Genomic DNA, 17,866 nt, shown 5'->3' on the forward strand with positions numbered 1-17,866 from the left:
AAGGAAGAGCTCTGCTCTCCCTGAGGCTTTCAAATGCCTTCCTTACACATTGCAAGCAGCAAGACTGGTTTTAAACAAATGCCAAAGATTTTTGACACTCCACTAAAGCAGGGAACCCGAAGTATACCAAAAGGGAAAAAGACTGCAATTGTTTCTAGGCCACTGAAATTCAAAGCCCAATTTAGAACTAATGTACTTCAGGTTTGCCTCTAAGAATAAGCTATAAAAATCTGTAATGAAAGAATAATAGGAAAATCTTCTGTGGGATGCCCCTTTCTGACTAGATTGTCTCTTTTAATGGGCTGCTGCAGAGCGTAAGCTATGATGGAGAAAAGATGTGTAATAGCAAAGACGAGCAGTGTATGTGAAGTTATGCTGGGAATTTAAACTGAAGTCTGAATTGCAGATTAAATGTACTACTGTGACCCTGTGTCACAGACTGGTTCCCTTAATAAATTATGACAGAAAAGAAACGGAAATAGAGAGTGAGATGTGTGATGCCATCAATGACAGACTTCTGCTGATGAGCTACTTAAATGAAAATCTGAAAATGCATTTTCCATGGTATTGGCATCTATAGGAAGCCATTTCACAGTAGGGATTTTATAAGAACATGGGAATAAGCCACAGCATATAGTCTTGTTAAAAATGCCTTGACACACGGAAATCAATATTGATTATCACTTCTACATTATTAAGTGGGTTCCACTGCAGACCTTACACACCTGCTCAGACAGAGAGCTGCTGTATTTTTTAGACATCCTTTTCTTCATGGTTTCTTTTACAGACTTCACCTTTTTGCCCAGAGATATACGGGAAGCAGAGGGTGATTTGATCACTTCTTTATAAACAAAGTCTCCTTCTTTGCCCTGCAAAATAAAACATTACTTAAGCCTGAAAAACAGAAGAGACATTTGTTCCCCTCAGTCAGCAGTTATTGCAAAGGTATCCTGGCAAACACAGGACAGCCAGTATGGTGTCCTGTTGACTGCTCCAAATTTACTGTTGAGACCTTGTCCAAACCCCTGTAGCAGTCCACTGCAACTTACTTGTAAGGCCTGATTTGTAACCTTTCTGTCAAAGTACCGTGTGCAGATGTGTCAGGGTCTGTTAGGGTGCCTTTATCTCTTTGAGTTTCAGGTAAGTATTTGACCTGATAGAAAACCACACTGTTTCAGGCTAAGCCTGTCCTGACAGGACACACAACAGTAGTTGTGGCTCATATTGGTCAATACTACAAACAGTTTAACAAGAGTAAAGGTACCTCTGAGATCCTAGCCAAATATATATCCATGTGTGTATATATATGTGGATACTTACATTTGGCTACCCAAATTTACTTTTTATTTTCAGACAGGCATTTCACTAACCTTTGGAGTTTTACTGCAGGATGTTTATAAAAAAACTAAACCAAAATATCACCACAAAAAAGCTACTAAATCCACCAACCATGGTAGGTTACACGTGCATAGCTATTCTTACGGCACACAACAGGGTACTGAAGAACTGAATTAGCTGGTCCATATATAGTGGATGACAAACACCAGCTGCTTTGAATGCATTTATTAACCTTTTCTAAACCAGCTTAAGACACTGAGCATTTACTTATGGCACAAGCACGCACCTAGCATGGATCAGCTGACATTTTGCCAAACTTACTTGTATGATCCAGCCCACATTCAGATGGTTCAGGCAGCACACTAACATGGTCTTTTGTTCTACTCTGTTTCAGGAACCACAGCGAGGCAGCTCCCTTAGAGCTATCAGCACTTCCATTGGCAAGGATGAACCAAAAATCACAGCACAAAAAAGGACCCAAATCCATCTGGCCAAATTTAGTTTGTGACTTGGTTCAATTTAGATACACGAAGACAGAAAACACTAAAATAAATGGTCATTATATTCTACATAACAGATTTCTCTCTCCCCCTCCCCCCCCAAATTTATATATGTTTTCTACTTTACAAATGTTCTCACAAAAAGTTTTTTCTGAAATTCAACTTATATTTCATTTCTGACAACGCAATATTTTCCCTTTACAAGTTGTTCATAATTACAACTTCTGTAATTTTGGTCTTCTACTATAAAGTAAGAACAGTTCTTTGCCTTATTATTTTGGAAAAAAACCTTCCACTTAGTGGACTTAAATGTTTTCAAGAAAAAAACCACATTTGATCTGCATATATTATTCTGATGTACTGCATCTCTCCCACTACTGATGTTCATAGGGAAAAAAGTAACATCTAGACTTCACACTATCTTACATTAAAACCAATCTGAACAAAGTAAGTATCTATGTTTAAAGACAAACCTAAGATAAGAAGTTAACATTTTTACTGAGGTGAAAATTGGTGAGTAAAACAACCATCCCGAGATTTAGCCAATTTAGGCGTAATTTATGATGTTAAAAAAATTAGAAAACCAAAAACGAGCCCAAAAAACCCAGCTGTCATAAAAAAATATATAATGCTGGCATACAAAATGTTTCACAATTTAGACTTGAAAGCTATCAGATACAACACTGAAACAGAAAAGAAAAACATATATGGACAAAAGGGAAAAAATATATTGGTCATTTCATTTGATATAAAGTTTTGTCTCATTTCTCTTCTGTTATTTTCGGTTGCAGGCCAACCAACAGTAACACTGGGATCAACATGAGTAACACAAAATGGAATTGATTCTCAGAGGAGACAAGTTTTCTTTTTTTAAATGCAAGAATGCTCTGAGATCAGTTGCACAGCACCCAGCACAATGGGATCCTGGTCTACTCCAGAGCTCTTAGACACAATGAGAAAACAAATAATAAATCACTTACATAATGACTTCCATGCAAATAACTTGAAGATCTTCAGCGAAAGTTCACCTCATCATCCCAAACAGTAAATATTTTTACCAAGAAAGTATAGCAATCATATGTTTTGCCTTGGGTGATGCTCTGAGGAAGTCAGATGTAAGAATAGACCACAGATGTGATCTGCACTTTGATCACTTATTTCTGCCTCTTTACACATATGGTATATAAATACTTATACACACAGGGATATGGGTGGCTACGTTATTCTCAAAGCTAAGGAAGTTTGAGGTTAACAAAGATATTCTGTTTTCTTGTATTCCCAAACTATTATTATAGACCTAAATTACACATTGGTCTATTATAACTCTACTGCACATTTCATTTTATGCTATTTCAAGTCTGCACCTTCTTAAACTCACCATTTGGTCAGCACTGTTTCCAATATGAAGGGAACGATTTGTCAAGTCAAATCCTCCAAAGCTACAGGTTCTCTGCAAAAAACCAAGGATAAATACAGTTTTATCACAAAGATTAGCTCACTCAGAACATCTGTGATTTGGAGAACACCAGTTAAAACACAAATGTCTGCAAAAATGGAAACAAACAAACAAAGGGATGAGAGATTATAAATCAAGAAATCCATTGTAAAGCAATATGACTAATTAATCTTTTCCAGAGACAACTCCTTGGCCTAAGGTCTTATGCTGTTGAGTCATCTATTGCCTCCTCTTCTTTTTAAAAAGCAAAAAAGACTTTTTGGTCTGAGGAAACTGTTGATCTTACAAATCAAGTTTTCCAAGGTACTGGCAACATAATCTCAGCACTCCCATCTGCCTTCCTAAGTAAGTTCACAGTAGCACTGAAACAAAGAACCTTAAATGTTTTAAAGCACTTTAAAACCTACCTTTTGGGAATAGCTGCATAGGTAGCATAGGTAGCGTTTCCACTGCAATACAGGGAATCACTAGAAGTCTAGTGGAGCAAGTCCTTGGTAAGATGAGAGAAAAACCAACCCAGCTATCCATAAGCATTGTGTCCCCAGAGACTCAGCAAGCCCTGATTCCAGATTAGGTACTTCCAGCTTTTGCTTTCCAATCCAAAAGATAATAAAACCTGACCATTGAACAACCAGATGCACAGTATTCAAGTAACTAGCCCTGCCAAAAGTCTCACGGGACAACCCAGGAAAATGAAGGTATGGCAGTTACAATTCACTAGCTCAACTTCCACACTGGGCTCTGAGTGTGGTTTTGAAGACAGGCAGACATATGTTACAGGTATTCTCTTCAGAATAAGAGTTGAGACAAACAGGAGGCACACGATCAACACTTGTGAACCCTAAGTTCTTAGGACCTGAACTACTCAACACAGTAACTTAACTTCAAAGACTCTTCAGGAATAAATTTAGCATCAAATCAGAACTACTGTGAGTCAGTAAAGACTGATCACCTGAGAACTACCAGCCTGCTTCCTCTATTAGGAAGAAGCAAGCTCTATAAACCATGCCACTCAATTTAAACAATTATAATAATCAGTTTTATTAAAGTACACATTCTTCCTGCCCTGTTCACCACTAATGAGCATACTTATTAATAACTTTTAAAAGCTTTATTTTCTAGCTTCTATGTTGGGTGCTGCTTACACCCAACGTGCTTGGATGACCGTTTTTGCAACCACCACCACTCTACTAGAACTCAAAGCCAGTTTTGTCTAGGCCTCACACATATTAAAGACAGTGCTGTGATGGCAAATTTTTCTAAGTGTCTTTTTCCAGAAGGCAATGTGACTATGGCAAAGATTTTAAAAAATTGTTTTTGGAAAACATTTGAGACCAATTACAAGTAATATGATCAGTATCTAAAGCACAGCATGTTTAGCCAGTAGTAATATAGTCCTTCTGTGACAGACCATTATAACTAATCCTAGAGCGTATGATAATTCCAGCAATGAAGAGAAGACATCTGGAACTGCTCTGAGCAAACTTGTCTGTCAAACCAGCCAGAGCTCCTCCTAAAGAAGTCTTCTTGGAGAGCAAAACAACTGTTGGTTAAAAGCTTCTGGGTATATGTGCCACATTAATGATGCGCATTGTTTCACTATGGACCTCCCCACGCATTTAAAGTTTAACTTCCACCTTCTTATTCCAGTAGCAACCCTGGCAATACTGCCCCAAACGAAAGGTCTGTGGATGAGTAGAGGGATATTCAATGGAATGGTCATGCAATCAAAATTATTATTATTTTGGGAGAAAAAAAAGTGATGCAATTTGAAAATTTCATGCATGTCCAGGTCACTGAAACAAATATAAATGACAAAAATGAGTGGCAAGGCAAGACAGAGTGACCAATTCCACTGAATACAAAGGCATTGCAATTTCCCTGAGGTTGCAGCAAACAAACATTAAGTGTTTTTAGGAAGGAGCAGCATTAGTTGAAGTTTGCCATCTATTTGCAGTTTCAGGTAGAAGTGTATTGAAAAAGTTAGTAAGAGCAGCATGTCTCCAACATTTATCCAATTCAAACAAGGCCAGAGAAGTTCCTCCACAACAACAAAACACTATCCATTTCTTCTCCAACTGTACCTCTGTGAATAAATAAATGCCACTCCAGTTGGGTTTCATAATGAAATTTCTACAGCAAGATAAGACTAACTTATTAGAAGAACTGAAAAGCTTGTTTCTGTCATGTGTATGTGCAAAGGCAGTTTTAGAGGACATTTTTAATTATGGGGCATCTCTGGAACATACAAGTATGTCCTTTTGTCCAAAATAACCCTATTATTCAACGCACATAAGGACGAGTTAGGTTTCTCTTGTCATCGTAATATCCTTATGGGCAAACAGTATCTTCCAAGCACCATGCTGTGATCATAAACAGTATCCTGTGAGGGACAGGGGAAGCAATCAGTGCAGAAAAAATAGTTAAGTTGCCAAGAGAGAATCAATGGTCATAGTATTGAGTAGGAAACCTATCTATGTATTTTGTGGCCAAAGAGGAAAAAGTGAACCATGAAGGCCTGGTCATCTACCACAGGTTATTCAAAGAGACCAGGGCTGTGACTCTTGTACCTTATATCTGAAGAAATGAAGCAGAGACTTCAAATAATGATCTGTTATTCAAGAGGAAAAGCTATTTCTACAGTGTTTTACACTGGAATATCTTGCTTAATGTTAGAGGCACACTGCTTTTCCACCGACTGAAGTAGGGAACATTGTCAACTAGACAACATACTAGCTGGCTCAGTTTTGGAGATCTGGCTGGCATCAAAGGCAAATTCCTAGGAAACTCAGAATCATGGTTAATGAAATAGTCAAAACTGGGTCATATAATCAGGAAGCAGCTTTGGTTCTCTTTGGAGTGTTCAAATAACTTAATTTCCCACTGACAGAACAGAAGTGGTACTTCTGGTAGTGGTGAGCAGCAAGCACAAAGGCAGTGACTACCTAATGTCAAACTCCCTGTATTTCTGCAGCTGTGTGTGAAAGGGAGAATTCAGAGCCAGTGGGTGAATGGATGAAATGCAATCTGAATAGGGGAGGGTCAATATAAGGCAATGGCAATAGGAGAGAAACAGAGCACAGTTGAGTATCATTGCTGTAATACTCTGAACGTTTTGTTTATCTCTTGGTATCTCTTTAAGAGAATACCAACGCCTAAAGCATTACAAATAACATATTTATACCATCTCAAACCTACTCTGTTCACCAGAGATCTCTACTTCTGCATTAGGTGAATTCAAAAAACAGCATTTTGTCATATTTGCTCTCTCTCATTGAGTAATTCTGTACATACAGAAACTGCAACTCAACAAAACTCTTCTCTGATGAGATGATATCAAACTCTACCCTTACAGCTGCTTAAAGGTTTCTAATGGCATGGAAAGCAGACACGGTGTATTTTAGTAAAAAGTATAAAGCAGAAATTGTTCACTGCAACCTCACAGAAATTGAAAGACCACCTTCATGGCAACTTTTTGACTCACAGACTTTTGGTGGATTCTCAAGAGAACCCTTTTAGTACAGCGATCCACTGTGGCAGCCCACTTCCTCTTGGCCTCCTCATCCTCCTCCAGCAGGCATCTCCTCAGGTCCTGCTTGTCGGCCTTGCTCAGGGTCCTGTCAGTAACGGGACGCACCAGCTGTGAGAGGTTGAGGTGACTGTACAGGCTTCTCTCCACCACATAGGTAATATTGAACTCGCTGACAGAAGTGCGCCCCCGTAGCCTTCTGTTTGGGAAGCCACAACCTCCACCCCCTTTCGTTTTGTGCCGCAGCAATTGTAGGTCACAAGTTGCAGGGGATGCTCCTTTCCTAGCAGGGCGCTGGCAAAGAAAAGTTCTGGAACAGGAATAGTTAGTATCCATTTTCTTCAATCGGATCTGCTTCCTTACACTCTGAATCTCCTCCAGGGACACCAGAAGATGGTGCTTGTGCCTGTTGCTGTCATAAAAGCAAATGCTTTCTGTACTTACCCCGTGGCTCAGCGAGCCAAGGCTCTTCTTCATTTCCCCATCTGTCAAGGAGCGGCAAACTTTCTGGGACTTCTCCTCTTCTGGGTAAGAGAAAAATGTCCCAAGTTTCTTGGGAGGCTTGATAAGGCCACGGCTATCAGTTTTGCTGAAGGTCTTCACCAGCTTCCGATTAGCTCCCCACATATCAAGACTGCTGGATGAGGGAGAAGTAGTAAGTGAGTCCGAGTCATCCTCTGGCTGCTTTTCACAGGAGCTGTCAAAGTAGAATTGCTTCTTGTGAACTCCAGAGTAAAGTGCTGATCTGTCATCCAGTATAGGAGAGTTGTCAAGTGAATGCTCTTCCACACCTACATGGTACAAAAGCAGCACAATGCATGTCATTGTTCACAATTCTCTAAGATGTTTCCCTGTAGAGTCTTATTGTATTTATTTAAGATATCACCCACTTAAATTAGAAAAAAACCGGTTCTTGATATAAGTTGCTCAAAAGTTATTTGTGAGTGGATAAACCTGAAGGAGTTCCTTGCATTTGTGAAGTGAGAATTCTGGGATGACTTAACAGCAGACAGACAACATCCTGTAAATACTCTTCATCATTATTTTAGGTTTCTCTCTTTCTTCTGCAGCTAAGTAAGACCACAGAATCCCTTATAAGCTGGAACTGCGATCTGTTTCTCATGTTTTTCATCTGATACTTGCATATGATGCTCAGCTCTAGTGAGATTACAATAGGTCAGAAGTTTACCCAGGTATGAAAAACCAAACAAGTATCTCTCAGGTTGAGTTTTCTACCACCCAGTGCTGCTGTGGCTGCAAAAAGCCGTATTTTTTGCAGGAAGTTATGGAACTGAGCTCTAGGATGAGGTTAAAAGTTCTTGGTTTTTGACGGGGCAACAAGCATCAGTTTTAATCACACTGAACTTATTTAACAGATGCAAAGACAAAGAAGTAGGTCAAATTTCAAGTGTGCCAATTTCAACAGTGTCCTGGTAATGACAGAAACACTTGGTTTTCACCAAATTTTTCCAGAAAATATTTTACAGGAACATTTTGCAACAGAAATACTGGAGATGGGCAGACAGCCAGGTTTCCTTTTTGGAGTGAAAAGAAGGGAATAAAGGACTTGAAACTGGCATTCCTTTACACATTAATCATACAAGAAACTTTTCTCTTGTGTTTTCTTTTGAGCAAAGTATAGGCTCAGGTATTAGATGCAATAAAAAGATAAGAGTTAAAAAAAGTACATATCCTCCTCTGTCTCCCTGACAAATTTCAGAGAATTCATAGGTACATATCAGAAACACATACAGAAATATGATTGTGTTTATTTCTTTCCAAAATAAATTTCTTGTATGACCTAACTTTGCCTTCATCTTTGATTGCTTTCACAGTCTTACAGCAGAGCTAAATCTGAACCATTATCAAAATATCTATGATTTACTACACTCGCTCATTCAATAACAGGGGACACGTTTTACAATGAAAGATTAGTTGCCCTGTACAGGATTCCTGTCTCACCTTCAGTTCACTCTGTTGACAAAACATATTTGATATATATTTTTTGAAACCTAACATGCTGATATTTTACCAAGATCAAGATCTCTGTGACACTGAAGGGATAGTGGATCACATCTGACACGAAACTTTCACTCGTGAGAAACTGGAGTAGGCCTGTAGATTTGAGTCTGGTTTTGACACTACTTTTCCTGGACTGCCAACTTGCTCTTTCCCCTCTCTGCTTCTCAATTTGAACAGAAAATAGACATTCTCTTGGGACTGAGTATGTGCTGATAAACAATTTTAGTCCACTAAGTAAATATGTTTTTAAACAGCTTGTAAAATATGCATTGTGTGTCAACACTGTAACAGATGTTATTTGGAGTAAGTCCATGACACAAAGCCATAGTGACACAGATGTAGATGTGATGCATTTTTAAGTGCTATATAAGAATGTTGCCCAGGAATTAGGAAGCTTCAGTTATTTAGCTCACTAGGAGCAGACAAAGATGAAATACATATGAATTCAGATACTGGCCCATTCTAGTGAGTATCAGATTAGCCAGATGTACATTTAGTGTGATAACAGAGTCAATAACATAAATGTAGGAGACTAGTGTGCTTTTCTTTAGAAACTACAGGAACTTATAAGGGAAATTTGGCAAAGTTGTTCTTTCTGAAAAAATTTTTCAAGAGGATTATGAAGAGTCTTTCTCCTAAGGAAGTGCATGGCAGATTTCAAAACAAGTCTACTTCTATACTTTGCTAAAGGTTGTTAAACATTAATGAATTTATTTAAATTTTACTGATATTACTCAGTCAAATATTATAGCCAACTCCTCAAAACCTAGTCATCTAGGATTTTGCATTACTTCAAATTTGTAATACAGATTCTAAGAACAGCAGCAAAGAGCTGAAAACTGATCCAGTCAGCTGCAGGTAACTTGGAAGGCCACACAGCAGTCCCCAAATCTGGTATTTTTGTGATCATGCAGAGTCTTCTGAGATATATAAACCGGAATACAGACCTACATTATGAGAGACTGCAATAAATAACGTATATGAAGCACTATTAAGGTGCCATATGAAAACTTGGGTGTGGAACTTCCTGTAAGAGAATCATAGATATCTACTGCTATTGCAGATTTGTCTGCTTAAGGGGCCTTCTAGCTATACAGAAGTTATGCAGTAGTAATCCATGTTGTTATTTAGCAATAAGTGGTTTTTCTACAAAATTTCCCAAGAGCTAATGTATAAAGAAACTCCAGGGTAGTAGATAAAGTACAAACTCAGACATGATTTATTCAGAGAAGCCTAGAGTTAGGGAAGATGAAGAAAGAAGGGAGAGCAAACTTTTTTTTTTAAATACAGTTGTTAATTCAGTGATTTTTCTGCAGGGGGCAGGGGTGGAAAAACTCAGTGGGGAAAAAAACAAAAAACAAACTTGGAAGGAACTGGGACATTTAAGAGAAAGACTGAGGGAGAACAGGAAATAAGAGGTGAAGCACTGTAAGAGAGGGTACAGAGAGTAAGAGAGATACTTAACATGCTGAAGAGAAAGTCTGGTTCAACTGCAGGAAGGCATCTGCATGACTTGCAGCTCCTGGGCTGCCTGCTTCTGCAGCTGCTTGTACCCCAGGAGCCCCCTGCTGATTGCTCCCTTGCTCCTTGCAGCTTTCCACAGACTGACAGAGAGGAGGAGGAGGTAGGACAGGCTTCTCTGGGAGCCTTCTTAACCCAGAACAGGGGAAAAGTAGTTCTGTTTGTCCCACCTCAAAACCCAGTTATTGCTTTCAAGGTATCCCAGCTTTATGCTCACCCTATGAGGTGACAAAACCTTTTCAGACCATGACACCTGCCCATTTCAGAGCTCTAGTGCCAGCCAGTAACACTCTCCGTAATGTAGGAGAGAGGCAGGCTAGATCATACATCTGCCAGCAGCTTCCTGCCACATACGCAAGACACGCATGTTCTCCTTAAATGCACTAGGAAGGAACCATAATAAGGCTCAGCTCACTGGAAAGCGGAGGGGAATTGGCATACGATGGCAGGCCGAGAAAGCCACCAACATGGACAGGTGCCCACACAAGCAGAGTGTGCACAGAGGCTCCTGAGGATCACGCTCCGTTAATCCGAGTGCTCACACGTGGATACAGGTCATCCAGAGTTAATTCTGCAGCATGGTGTTCCCAGAGGCTGAACTCTGCTTCCCTTTCCCCACCCTTCTTCTCCTCCTCCCTTCTCTCTCCCTCTCTGCTGGGAGCTGGGCTCATTCAAAAGCCAAATTCCAGGCAGGCTCCCCCAGAAGCAGAAGTTAGTATTACACGAGGCAGTTGCTATCCCACAAGAATGTCTGATACAGTTTCCATATTTTTGCCACAGGATGATGCCATGTGGTGCAACTGCTTCATCAGCCAGCTGCTACCCTCCCAAAACAAGCAAAAGCTTCACCTGTGTGCCATCCCAGGCTTTGAAGGAGGGAGCAGTGTGGTGGAGGCTCCACTTACCTCCTTGCTGAGCCTCTGGGGCAGCTGGCTGGGGTTGGTCCTAGCATGGGGATTCCCTCTTCAGCATGGGGCATAAAACATAAATCAAGTTCTAATCTTTTAATGAGGGGCTCTCCAGCACTGCTCTGAGAATACCACATCAGCAGTAACCACATTCTAGGCTGTCACTTTCCTCCTTCCACAGTCTAAAAAATCAGTTACTTAAAGCATGCACAGTAGACAAGGCAGTGATTTCTACTGTCCCTTATGAACACTCCTCCCCTCCCTCCCCCAACCCTCTACTTTCTGTCCCCTCTCAACAGAAACGTATATTCACACACACACAATTTTAAACATATGCACATTGCTTTTTACCTTCTGTGCTGGGTTTTTTCATTTCTTCAACTCTTATGAGCTTCTTCCTGACTCTGCGAGTAGAATTCACGAGCTTGTGCAACCTCTTAAACTTCACCGACTCCTCTGTTTCATCATCGGATTGTTCTCTTGACTGGCAAAGAAACAAAGGGAATATTAATAAAGTAGTAGTTCCACGGCTTGCTCCTTCAAGTTAACTCAGCTCATCTGCTGCATTGTGTCAATGCAGCTCTGTAACTGGTGTTATATTTTCAGACCAGATCAGACAGAAACATTTAAATTACTGAGGGTTTTTTTGTTTTCCTTTTTTTTCTTTTTCTGAAAGCATGACATACCATTTTGATTTCTAAATCTGTGCAACGTAAGATCCTAGGCATTGAAATGCATTCCTGCTCTTGTCTTTCTTCACATGCATTGTGTAATAACTACTTCCACGTCCTCTCTCAGTGCGTTTCAGGCAGGGCTCTTTCCCAGGGCTCTTCTTACCATACCAGTTATGCTCCTGTGGTTTAGGTCAGTGCCCGGTCTGTCTGGCATCTCAGAACTTGCTGTTTAAACCTGGTTATAAACAGCTTCTCCAAACTAAAGCTCTGTCATTGACGAGTTCTTTTTTTTTTTCCCTCCAGTCTTCCCAGAAAATCAAAAACAGCAGCACAAGAAAGGGATGAGAAGGAAAGGAAGGAGGAGACCTCATCTGCCTCACTCACAAACTGCCACAGCTACAAAATATTCCCTTCCTCCTCCCTGCTCCCAACACTCCTCCTGAAGACTCTTGAGGCTGGAATTAAGATGGACAGAGCATTCCTCCAGCACTGACCAAGGGAAAACTCTGACCTTTTCAGATATACAGTGCAGTCCATATTCCCCAGCATCCCGTTTCGTTTTGCATCTGATCCAATATACTCAGTTCCAGCTGTTTTCCCTCAAGTATCAAACATTACAGAGACAAAAAAAAATTCCCTTCTCTCTAGCAGCAGTGACACAACAAGCTGAAACAATCCATTCCTTGTGAACGAGAAGACGACTTCGATTTTCGAGCCAGATCCAATGTTCAACGTGCTACTTCCTCTGTTTTAATCAGTTCAGAATGTGGAAGGCGGCAGGGGGAAGGGCAGGGAAGGGGAGAGGAGAGGAGGCCGACAGGGCTCTCTGACTTGGCCAGGACAACCCTGGCACTGTGCACCGCTGCACATTCCAGCGCACAGCACAAGCTCCAGCTGGAGTGCAGTATGGATTGTATACCTTACTTTGTTTTCACCCACGGGCCCAGCCAATTCACTACATTCCTGAAGGGCAGTGCTAAAAACCCTCATGCAACTTCCTGTCAGTGCAACTATCTGGGTTTCCCCAGTGCGCTCATCCCTCTTTTCTCCTTCTCCTTAATTAAACTTTAAAAAATAAGAAAAGTTCCCAACAGATGCAAGCCAAGGACAAAAAAAAAAAACAACTCTCTATTCTTCCCAGCAAATATGGTCTGTGCTTTATCTGGAGTATGAATAAAAGAGACCAAATAGAAAAACGCTTTCTACTTTTCTGGTGCACCGAAATATCAGGAAGCAGTAATAACAATAGATGCCATGGGGCAGGACACCAATTAGCAGTTGCACCAACACACTTTCAAAGGCACAAACAGTGCCTGACAAGCCAGGACAGCTCTGAAAGTCTACCCCCCCAGGCATGCACTTCACAAGGGCCCCGGAAACATACCAGAGCAAATTTCAACAACTTTCTCCAAGGGCCCTGCCAATTACCGATTTCCCACAAACTTGGTATTACTCCAAAACAAGGAGGAATGCCAAATGGACCACATATGGCAGCAGATATTGCCATTTGTTATCCAGGAATTGCATGAATGCATTTATTATGGGTACAAACTGGCTAGGTAATTAATAATCTTCCTTCAGGAAAAATAGGGCTGTAAAGAGGAGTACCAGCCTTGTTTATATCAAGATAAATTAAGCAACAAGATGAGCATTAATTCAGAGATTATGCCTGGGACAACTTAGTGACACATCAAACAAGACAGATATATTTAGATAAGATGACAAATGGATTATTGACTGTAATCAAGAAGTTCAGTCAAGACTTCTTGAGCCATTAAGTGCATCCTGGCAAGCAACCATCATGCATATTCTGCACTCAAGATATGTTTATTTTAAATGCAATTACTCTGAAGCATTGCTTTCCATCATTAATTTTCATACACCCTTGGTTCACAAGACTACTCTGAGTTTGTGAAACTGGGAGCTCTGTAAGATGTCGAGAACAGCTCATACCTGGTCCTCCTGCTCAGGATTTCATTGAAGAATAAACAACTAGTCTTTCTTTTGCACCACTGGTATCTGATAAAGAACTGTGCCCCTTCAGGGTTATGAAGACTCAGCAACAAAAACAAAACAACTTTTACAATGTCTGACATTTGCATCCACAACTACCAAAGTGAAAGCAAGCATCAAAATAGCCTCACTCAGCACAAGGTACTGATATCAGACCCCAGTGGGCGGCACAGAGAGTGCCCACCATACTTCAAAATAAAGGAAGTCCCATAATAATTTAGGGCCAGCTGTTTTTCCCCTATGCTTCAGGACTCCTGGTGTCCTTTGAGCTGGGGTCCTCCACCGGCAGCAACAGATCCTGCCTATTGCTGGTGCTTGGCCCAGATAGGCGAGAACAGCTTATGTTATACGTGTAGATGAAAAACAAAGTCACTCTCTCTCCAGCAGCCTATTTCCCACCATATCAGGTAGTATGTGATAGACAAATCTTCTTCAGAGAAAAAGGATGGCCAATAAGTTTATGCAAAAAGGCCGGAAAATGGCAGTGACTGCACCATTGATGCTGCTCACGAAACTTTCTTGTCAGATAATGCTGCTTCCTTCAAGATGAAAGCATTTTCAAAGAGGGTTACTTTTCACTTGCTTCCTGTTTTTGAAACAGTTTTTTTTAAGAAAGGCCTTGAAATTATCAAAAGTTTCCACTTTGGCACATTGGAAGCAGAGCTTAATTTTCCAGCTCAAGCAGTGCTTTCTTTTACAGCTAATATTAAACAAAAAGCAGAAATGTAAAGCATTCTGGCCATAACCAACATATTCAGAAACCATTGAACTTCCAACGCTTTGACTTCCCCGACCCACTCTGCCCTCCACTCTTTCATGTGACTGAATTGCTTTTTTTGGTAGCTGTCCCTGACTTTAGATGGGAAAATCACCCCAATGTCCCCAAGGCATGGTGGACCAGGCAAATGGCTTCCTGGACAGCTCTAGCAGCCAGGCCTTGGCATGGTGCTTAGATGTAGTCAGCTGCCAGCCCCCTCTTGCCCTCTGCCCCCTTCATGGGCACTTCAGCATGCTGCAGCACTGCAGAGGGTAGATGTGGTCTGTTAAAGAGGGGAGGATGCGTTCGCCAGAGGCTCAGACAGAGGCTCTTGGCACTGGAGGAGTCAGTGCTGCACCCCCTTTGCAAATGCTTTCCGGCCCCTGGCACACGCTGTCCCATCAGGCCAAGCCTTGGCATTGCTTGTTTGCCCCTGCATCTCCCTGTCCCCCTGTGCACAGCCAGGGCAGACCTCGCCCTGCGCCCCCAAGGGGAAAACAAATGGCTTTGCAGTACTGCAAATAGGAACAACTTAACTTCCATCTCCTCTGCTCCAAATTTTTCCACCCAAAAGCCCATATGGCTCAACTTTTAATTACTCTGGCTAATGCCCTATGTAGTAATTCTGTGGTGAATGCTAAAGTGTTTCATTTTTGGTTTCCAAGGCAACATTACATCAGATTGCAGACAGCTGGCTTCCCAGCCTTAAAAAGCATAACAAACTGACCAAAGGTGATACACAAAAATCGCACTGGTTGTGAAGGCAAGCACAGGGCTCAGCCAGACTGCTGGGGACCGGCAAAGCCTGCGGGTCCCTTGGTGGAGCTGGCTGGGATGAGCTGCTTTCCCCGCGCTGCTTGGAGCAAGTGCATCCCTGCATCTGCAATGCTCTCACAGTGCAGAAACCTGCCAGCTTGGAGAGCTCGGCTGCGTAAACGCGTGAAGGGCTGTAGGGAAACAGGGACTAAATTAACAGCATCTGGAAATACCAAGAACTGCATGAAAAGGACTGCAGCCACCACGTTACCACATGGCTGGAAAACCACAGAGAGGTCAAGGCCCATCCCCACTGCCCAGCTCTTTGGGGCTAACTAGTGCGTCCACGTCTCTGAATATGCTCTCAAATCCAGGAGAAATCAATCTCCTCTGCCACCTCTAGCATCTCTTCACCTTGGAAAACTCCCTACTTGTGCACCTCCAAAGGTCATGCTTTGCATTATCTCGTACGTGAGATTGAAGTAAAAAGCCTTATGTTCAGGAGTAAATAGGAAATGAGCACATGTACTTTGACATTCAATGAGCTCTCTACAGTTCTGCTTCTGGCACCCTCCTTGCCTTCTCTCCCGCTTTTCTCACGCAGGCTCTTTGCTGCTGCATGCTCTGGAGGCAGGGCGCACGCCTTGCTCTGCCACTCTCTAACATCCAGCCCATTTCACACGCCACAGAAATAACAATCCTAACCTCCCTCTTTGAATTAGTGTTTCACAAACACACACAGACACAGGGACAACCAACATTTATTAGAGTACTTGGAATAAACTGGCAAAATGTAAACCAGAACTAAGTAGCTAGCTTTCTGCAGGACTGTGCTTGGAAGCACTTCAGGGTTATAGCAACAACCTTTAAAAACCTCTAGATAGGCAAAGTCTGCTAGTCATGACCCAACAAAAATGTGTAAGAAATGCTAGGACAACATCCACTTAAAGCTATCATTACTGATTAATTTGCTTCAGCTCCATAAAAAAAACCCATACATGAGCCGTGGGAAGCCATTTAGAGAGATGTTAAAATTTTACAATTCACTTTATGACCAATAATATAGTGTTCAGCCCCAAACTGAAATCTCTAGGAAACCTTCTGTCTAAGAAACAAGGAAATTTCTTAATATCTGATTAAACTCAAGCTGCAATTCTTTTTCATTATCAGACAATTCTTGTTCAGCAAAGTGAGGAAAAAACCACATTCAGACTCATGGGCATAGCACATCACATCCCCCAGCCCTGATTAGCTCATCTCAGAACTACAAACTCTACAGCAAACGCAAAGAGACTTTACTGTTCCCTTTAGGAGACGTGGCTGCACGTGTACTTTTTTCTTTCTAACAGGCTTTGCATCTGCCAAAAACGCCAACCATTCTAACGTAGAAATTTTTTTTCCTAAAGCTGCCTGGACAAAGTCAGAGACAGGAAAATAGAACAGAAAAGAACTTAACAGCCTAAGGAAAGGAAAAGGAGAACTGAAAAAAGCTATGCATGCTGTGCTGTGCCTAAGAATAACAACAAAAGCCTTTTCTCTTTCTCCCTCTCTGAAACAAGAGGCACATCCTCTCCACATCATGCTACATGCTCAGTGACTTACCAGCTTCGGCATTTATAGGCCTAAAGCTCAGTTTCGAGTATTTTCCCCCAAGTCCTCAACCGCTGTCAGCTTCGTAACCCTAAAATTTAGGAGCAGACACTTCTTCTTAAGTATTGTATTCGCTCTGAATCCTGCTCACAAAATGCCTCTTCTCTGGAGTTACATTATCAGACACCAAACTGGCTCTGATTCCAGAGCTGAATATGTAAAGAAGAAAAAAGAGTAATGCTGGACTCAATTAGCTGTTTTCTGCTCACTGATTGATTCCCCCAGTTACTCGCTAGCTGCATAACTTGCAAGAAAGGCATAAGTCATCAGCTCTAAGCAAATCTTCTATTCACCACAAGGAAAAAAGGGAGTGTTGTACATGGCAAACAATCCCTGTTTTCACTGACGAAGGCTTGCTGACCTCTTACTGGCCTCCAGTTCCTTAATTACTGTCTATGGAATTTCAGTGAAAGAAAAAAATACAGAGAATCTCTGCAAAGCCAGGACGAAGACTGAACCTCAAACACCACTACTAGAGTGGAGGCTGTGTCTATAGGAAATATAACTTAAGCCCTTTACCAGGCTTTTTTATTTTTACTTTTTAATTCCTTTGACAAAAAGCCCCCTGAGAATTTCCTTTTATAAACAGCTAATTTGACAGAAAAATAAACCTTGCTTAATGTTTTTTAACTTAGTGAAATTAGATACATTTTTGGTTCTTTCCCCTTGGTTTCAGTGCTATAAAAATGAACATCACAAAGAACTAGAAAGGCAAACACTGTTTAATTCATAAATCTCAGCC

At 41.2% G+C, this 17,866-nt stretch overlaps 1 protein-coding gene across 5 annotated transcripts in view; it reads right to left on the bottom strand.

Moving 5' to 3' along the window:
• LOC139669006 (SAM and SH3 domain-containing protein 1-like) overlaps positions 1-17,866 on the bottom strand; it is a 566,693-nt gene that overhangs the window by 20,537 nt on the left and 528,290 nt on the right. For 4 of the 5 annotated variants that reach the window (XM_071549356.1, XM_071549355.1, XM_071549359.1 and 1 more), the window contains exons 9-12: positions 11,626-11,758; positions 6,779-7,614; positions 3,217-3,288; positions 726-869 (exon numbers count right to left, since the gene is read on the bottom strand). In XM_071549356.1, the coding sequence (XP_071405457.1) occupies positions 726-869; positions 3,217-3,288; positions 6,779-7,614; positions 11,626-11,758 (1,185 nt within the window). The remainder of the gene's footprint in view (positions 1-725; positions 870-3,216; positions 3,289-6,778; positions 7,615-11,625; positions 11,759-17,866) is intronic. The other variant, XM_071549360.1, reaches the window with a different exon arrangement.

Source organism: Pithys albifrons, chromosome 2 (genome assembly GCF_047495875.1).
Source record: "Pithys albifrons albifrons isolate INPA30051 chromosome 2, PitAlb_v1, whole genome shotgun sequence".
Lineage (NCBI taxonomy): Eukaryota > Metazoa > Chordata > Aves > Passeriformes > Thamnophilidae > Pithys > Pithys albifrons.